The sequence below is a fragment of the Trematomus bernacchii genome, unplaced genomic scaffold (assembly GCF_902827165.1).
Source record: "Trematomus bernacchii unplaced genomic scaffold, fTreBer1.1, whole genome shotgun sequence".
Taxonomy (NCBI): Eukaryota; Metazoa; Chordata; class Actinopteri; order Perciformes; family Nototheniidae; genus Trematomus; species Trematomus bernacchii.
In genome coordinates, this window is record NW_022987774.1 from 17,501 (window position 1) to 25,000 (window position 7,500).

The 7,500-nt window shown below is 40.3% G+C and overlaps 1 protein-coding gene across 1 annotated transcript in view; it reads right to left on the reverse strand.

The window, feature by feature from the left end:
• The window catches only part of grk3 (G protein-coupled receptor kinase 3), a gene marked incomplete at its 3' end in the record, with an annotated part of 72,329 nt that overhangs the window by 14,814 nt on the left and 50,015 nt on the right, over window positions 1-7,500 (reverse strand). The window contains 5 exon segments of the mRNA XM_034148958.1: window positions 438-516; window positions 1,600-1,699; window positions 4,515-4,606; window positions 5,422-5,473; window positions 5,565-5,626. Of these exon segments, the coding sequence (XP_034004849.1) occupies window positions 438-516; window positions 1,600-1,699; window positions 4,515-4,606; window positions 5,422-5,473; window positions 5,565-5,626 (385 nt within the window).

The following is a 7,500-nucleotide window of genomic DNA, read 5'->3' on the forward strand; positions in this document are numbered from 1 at the left end:
TGTAAAATAAGTTTAGGTGTTGCCATCCTACAGAAATATACCTCTGGTAGTTCCTGCTGGTAAAAAAAAATACACTGACTATAGAAAAGTACCTCAAAGCCTCTAAAAATGTCCCTTTAAGACAGGGGGGTCCAACTCAATTTCATCGCGGGCCACATCAGCATTATGGTTGCATTCAAAGGGCCGGTTGTAACTTTAAGACTATATAAATATACATATATAAATATACAATATATATATATATAATAATGTATCATATTACATAATTGCAAGTGTCTTCAGTGAGCATGTCACAAAATGAGATGCATTGTGGGACATGTAGTTTATGGGCAACGTGCTTCTTTCAGAGCTCTTGCGGGCCACAGTTTGATACCCCTGCTTTAAGAGGAGCTCCTAATGTCTGACAGAAGGAGTTAGGAAGGGGTTAATAAACATACCGTTCATCAGGTCCAGGATGAAGCACAGCTTGTCGGGGGTGTGGAAGGCGTACGTCATGCACACGATGAACGGGCAGTCCTGCACACAGAAGGGGAAGGGGGTCATAAATATTTAATAAAAGTCTTAAAAAGGTCAGAAAAGTGTACGTAAGGTTTTAATGTAAAGCGTGCGTGAAGAAGTGTGTAGATCCTAGAAGAAGAACTAATACTATGATGTAAAAAACATGCATTCATATTAATATTTCACTTAAATACACCATACTTTACCCTGCTGTTTATACTACACAGGGGGGGGGGGCATTTATATATTAAAATGTCAGAAAAATGTACGTCAGGTTTGAAGAAGTCCAATCCAACTTCATTTATATCTGCGTGTATTGAAAAATGTGTGTTTACGTAATATTTGACAGTGGGAATGAAGTGATCATGCTAAGCTAACATGCTAATATTAGACAAACCCGTCATATATATCACCTGAAGAAGAATAGGCTATTTTCTGATGACACTTTCTGGACAAAATGTCTCCAAAATATGAAATAATTTAACATATTTGGGCGTCAAATGGTTAATTAATTAGCTAAATGTATGTTTGGTGGTACTACTAACAACTCAGACATCTTAACTGCATACCTCTTCTGGTATTTATAGAGGTCACAGGTCAAACTATTTGGAAACGTGGTTTAATATTCAACGAGAGAACAACAGGGCACAAAATGTTACTATAATAAAAAAGAAAACACAACGTTATTATCACATAAGTGGAACATAACGTAGCGTAACGTCCAAAAAACCTAATTATTTAAGTGAGGTAAACTATATAAAACACAGGTGATCCTCTCCTACCGTAGGAATGATTTATAAATATCTGGGTACATCGGAAAATGTGCATTTCAGTAATATTAGACCGTGAGAATGAAGTGCTCATGCTAAGCTAACAGGCTAATATTAGATAAACTCGTCATATATCACCTGACACACACTTCGGTGTTTATTAATGACTAATCTACGTGAGATCTGGACGATGCGATGCACTGTTTTTCAGTTTGGTGATGCTCAGCTGTAAGTGTTCAGTAGACGGTGATGATCCGAGTCATGTGATCCGAGTCATGTGATCCGAGTCATGTGATCCGAGTCATGTGATCTGAGTCATGTTGTAACTCACCCCCGTGCTGACTAATGACAGCATGATCCTCTCGTTCAGCGCCAGAGTCTCCCCCTGCTTCATCTTGATCCTCTTCTTGTCCAAACACTTCATGGCATACCTGACATTCAAGCACACACTCAGTTAGCACACGTTTAGAATAACTGTGGTGTTTTAAGTGATGCTTTTTCATGTGCAATATATATATTAGGGGTGGGGAAAATAATCAATACAGCATAGTATCGATATTTTATGATCGCAAATCCCTCCGAAAGAATACGTGATTTCACATTCTAGCAGTTTATTGCTCTTACCCCGCGATTGTTGTATGTATCGCTTAACTGAACTTTGACGCTGGTATCAGTTTTGTTTATCACCAATCTCGGGAGTATTGTGTATAGAAAGTGTTGAGTTATATTTCTCGCGTTACCTAACATCCATGAAGGCAACATGACAGAGAGAGGGCTGTCACTCAGGGTACCAAACTACCCTTTGTTTTTTTGAGAAAGTTACCGGTGCGCCATGGAGGAAGTGGAGCACACAGGAGGAGACAACCATTTCATTGCAGACTGTTATGTTTACGTGGGGAAATGATAGTGTATACATTATTTGAGATATATTTCGAACTCAGACTTAATTTTATGGACATTTCGGCTAGGGGTGTTGAGCTAATTGTTTAAGCACGGGATTGGCAAAACAGGAGAGTCTGTAAACCAGTCTGCTTTGATCTATGAATTAATGTCCGTGACTCAGAGTACCTGCTGGTTTAAAGGGAAACAAACACTCAGCGCACACACAAACACTCAGCGCACACACAAACACTCAGCGCACACGCACACACAAACACTCAGCGCACACGCACACACAAACACTCAGCGCACACGCACACACAAACACTCAGCGCACACGCACACACAAACACTCAGCGCACACGCACACACACACACACACACACACACACACACACAACACACACACACACACACACACACACACACACACACACAACACACACCACCACACACACACACATCACACACACACACACACACACACACAACACACACACACACACACACACACACCCACACACACACACACACACACACACACACACACACACACACACACACACACACACACACACACACACACACACACACACACACACACACACACCACACACACACACACCAACACACACACACACACACACACACACACACACACACACACACACACACACACACACACACACACACACACACACACACACACACACACACACACACACACACACACACACACACACACACACACACAACACACACACACACACACACACACACACACACACACACACACACACACACAGCGGGGCTGAGCAGAGCACAAACAGACTCACATCAATCATGCACCCTGGTGACCGGACATCTCCTTCATAAAACTAATAAAAGGGGGAGTAATCGGGCAGTTCGATGTGTGTAGAGGGGTGTGTGTGTGTGGGGCGGACTGGCCATCTGTAGAATCACAGAACGGCCGGTTGACGACCGGCTCGGTTCGCTGACGGCCGGCACCGCCCCTTACATTTTTATGTTTTTAAACGGAATCATTGAAGTTGCGCTCCACGTTTCCCCGCAGCGAGGCTCCCCCCCCCCGTTGACAGTTCACTAGCACACCCCCCCCCCTCAAATAATGTATGCCCTGTCATTTCCCCACGTAAACATAACAGTCTGCAATGAAATGGTTGTCTCCGCCACTTCCTCCTTGACTTTCTCCAAAACAAAAATCATCTTTTTTCCATGTCCCTTTAGGGGCTCCGTAAAATATGTATAAAAGTGAAATATAAAAATGTATATTTTATTCCAAAAAATTGCTGAACTGAATGAAAATAATATTCAACCTGAAAAATTATTTCAAATACTTATTTCTAGTTTGAATACATCATTGTATTTTTCAAAGTTCAGGATAAAAACTTTTTTTTGAATGATTGAAACGTATGACCCTGATATAGCTCCATGGGGAGCCTGGTGATTCCCACCCCTGATATGAGTAAGGGATAATGTGCAGCGACGCGGTCATTATGGCAGTCGGGCTCCTGATCAGCCTGTCGGTGTTCTTTTCTCCATAATGACCAAGTCGCTGCACATTATCCCGCTTATCACACGGCCACACTCTCAACAAAGTAACGATATGACTCCCACTATTAATTGAAATGCTTTTATTGATTTAAAAAATAGTTGTATGTATTGATTTAAATTGACATGCGTCCGCTAAGGAAAATAGTCCGTTGTTACCGTTTGAAAAACGTAGCAACGGCAGAGCTTTTTGATTACAGATTTGAAAACATGGTTGCTTGCTTTAAAAGTAGCACAATTCATGATGTCAAACCTTGGGAAGTATCTAGATATGCCTGCCCTAATGCCAAAGGAACTGCACACTGAATATGTGTCGCCGTTTGATGTCTATGTCTGGACCGCTGCGTAAAAAGGAGGGTTTCTGCCCGTTACTTCTCCGCTGTTTTCTTGTCCCTCTTGTCTTGTCGGCCAAACTGTATACAGTTCAATCGACCGGACTTGTTTCTGCAGATGTGAGCGTCCTTAACAACGGTGAATAAATCCTTGACAGCGGTCTGTCTGTTCTGGATTAACAACGTGTCACGTGTTCTGAATTGACCAATCAGAATCGAGTATTCAACTAAGCCATGTAATAAATGCCGTTAATAACTGTGCTATATATACCTGGCTGCTAAATCCTCAGAACTGTTACAGGATGTGTTTTTTGTAAATTGTGTAATTGTTATAATTTTTGTATCTTAAATGTTTCTTTATGCTTCTTAGGTAACATGAAGCTGTCTTTGTCTCTTCATGCTGTAACAAATGTAAATGTCTCCTCTGAGGGACGAATAAAGGGATCCTGATTGTGTTTCTCCTCACATCTTCCCGGTGTCGGCCTTCCTGCAGCCGTACACTTCTCCGAATCCTCCTCTGCCGATGATCCGATGAACGCTGAAGTCGTTCATGGTCAGCTGAGGAGAGGAAACACGAGAGGGGTTTCAAAAGAGGACCACATTTCAGAGCACAGGTTCGTAGTGGTTTGAGCTAAAAGAGCTTTTACACGTGGATAACAAACCACAGAACCCGTCGTATAAGTCCCTTGGAATCGTTGGAACTTTATTTTTACACTTAAGTCTTATTTACGTGAAACAACACAACATATATTAGTTTGATAGTGACGAGAGAAGACATATCAGCCCCATCTCAACACAGAATACACATTAATCAAAGCACCAATTAGTGGGAAAATATCAAAGTCAATCACGAGAAAAAGGTTAATTTGAGGACCGTCTCTATTTAATTATATATGGAAAAATGTAAGTCAGGTTTGAATGTAAAGCGTGCGTGAAGAAGTCCAATCCAATCCAACTTCATTTATATCTGCGTATATCGAAAAATGTGTGTTTACGTAATATTTGACAGTGGGAATGAAGTGATCATGCTAAGCTAACATGCTAATATTAGACAAACCCGTCATATATATCACCTGAAGAAGAATAGGCTATTTTCTGATGACACTTTCTGGACAAAATGTCTCCAAAATATGAAATAATTTAACATATTTGGGCGTCAAATGGTTAATTAATTAGCTAAATGTATGTTTTGGTGGTACTACTAACAACTCATAGACATCTTATATATATATTGAATGCTTTTCCTCCTAGCGTCTGTGCTTTTTACTTCAGATAAACAGAAGATCGTATTCCTCCCCTCTCAAGGAATGTGATCTGATTTGATTTGTATTAATCATACAGCGCTAAAATGTGATTTTAAAACTTGTACTCACGTGGATGTTGAGCTCCACGTTCTTCCATTGGCAGAAACGAGTAAATTTGTCACTGAGAAGAAATACAAAAAACAGAGGGTTCAAATGTGGATTAATTGTACGAGACGAACAAATGGTGATTCCATGCACGTGTCCAGTCTCACCTCTCGATGAACTTCTGGAAGATGATTCCTCTCAAGCTGTCGCAGATCTCCACGATGTATGGCTGCAGGAGGACAAACATCGACAAAGACGTGGTCAAAACTCTGTGAAAATTATGTTAATGACTTTTGTCTGATTTAAGCTTCTGTTTCCTTTCTAGTAGCTTGTTGAAGTGCGCTCCAAAATATTTGTTGATCTTGTTTATTGGTATTTATTATTTAGATATTATTTATTTAAATGTAAATATAAATGTATCATTTATTGGTTTTTCAGTTGAATTATACCAGGGGTGTCAAACTCAAGGCCCGGGGGCCAAATCCGGCCCGCCACTTCATTTTATGTGGCCCCACAAGAGCTTGCAAAGAATATAATAATAAGTTTATTATAATGTTACGTGCCGCTTTACAGGAGAACGTTGCCCATAAACTACATGTCCCACAATGCATCTCATCGTGTGACATGAAGAGACTTGCAATTATTTCCCCTAGACTTCTGCTTTCAGACGTAGTTAATTATGAAGTTATTACCCTATCCGATAATAATCCAATGCAGAGGAAATATTGTAAAATAAATACATTATTTTATATTTATTATGTATATTTATATAGTCTTAAAGTTACCACCGGCCCTTTGAGTGCAACCATAATTCTAATGTGGCCCGCGATGAAATTGAGTTTGACACCCCTGAATTATACGTTCAGGGTCATCAACAGTTAAACAGATACTGTTCAAATTAGTATTTGTATTTTTTTTTAAAGTTCAATAAATTGATGTTTTCAAAGTCAATGAATAATCGTATTTAATAATCGTGATATCAATTATTGACCAAAATAATTGTGATTATGATTTTTGCCATAATCGCACAGCCCTAGTTTCTTTCCTTTTCTCTTCTCTGAGACTCGGGGTGTTTCTCAATCGCGAGTACGCTTGCTTGGTAGCACATGTCTGCCGAGCATCTTGCTTCAGAAGCGAGTCAAGAATACTTCCTGGCATTCGGAAAACAAAGTGTGGAACAGGCTAGCAAGTGTGCAGGTGTGCGTCATATGAGAGGCCCCGCCTCCTTACATCTTCCGACCACAGATTTGGGGAAATTGGCCGTGCGCAAAGCATTGTGGGGATTTTAAGAGTCTACTCATGTGCAGCCTCGATATTTCTCCAAACGGAGTACGCCGGGCTCGGTAGATTTCCAAGTATGCTGGAGATTGGAACAGTACTTCGGCGCCACTCGATGACGTAGTATGCTTGAAATAGTGGCTCTGGAGCAGCGATTGAGAAACACCCTCACACTCAACATTTGGCCCCAAAGACACTGCTTTGTTGTGTATGAATATAACATTTGAGCAATAAATGAAACAGGAAGTCCTGACAGGTTGATGTGTGTGAGGGAAAGTTCAATCCAGAATGAGAGCAGAGTTGTAGTGAAGAGGACATGTGTGATTAGATCCACTCAGCTGAGAGAAGGGAAGCCTTGTTGTGAAAAGTGCTGCTCTCTTTATGGATCACTAACGACCGTATGAATCAAAAATATTTAAAAGAAAATAGTTGGAAAACACTACAACGTTTGTGCCAGGAGTTCGAAAATAAACAAACACTTCTAGGAATTATTTTTTAAAGAGGAAACAAGAAACTGTTGACGGAAGAAAGTTCTCTTTACAACGGAGAATGAAAGTAGTTCCGGCAGCATGTCATGTGACGAGAAGCAACCAATCACAGGCGAGAGATATTTTAACGTCCTATAAAGATTGTTACACATAACATCGAAAATAGGTATCTCTTTGTGTATCATTTATTAATTAAATCTGTTTTCAGGAGCGAGTTTTCAGCTTAAAAGGAAAAAATTGACTTAATTTAGTTTATTTATTGACAGGATGAAGTATTGCTCTCTGTAGCCTGTTTTTATCGACTGAATATTCAAATTGTTTACTTTGAGCAGAAGCT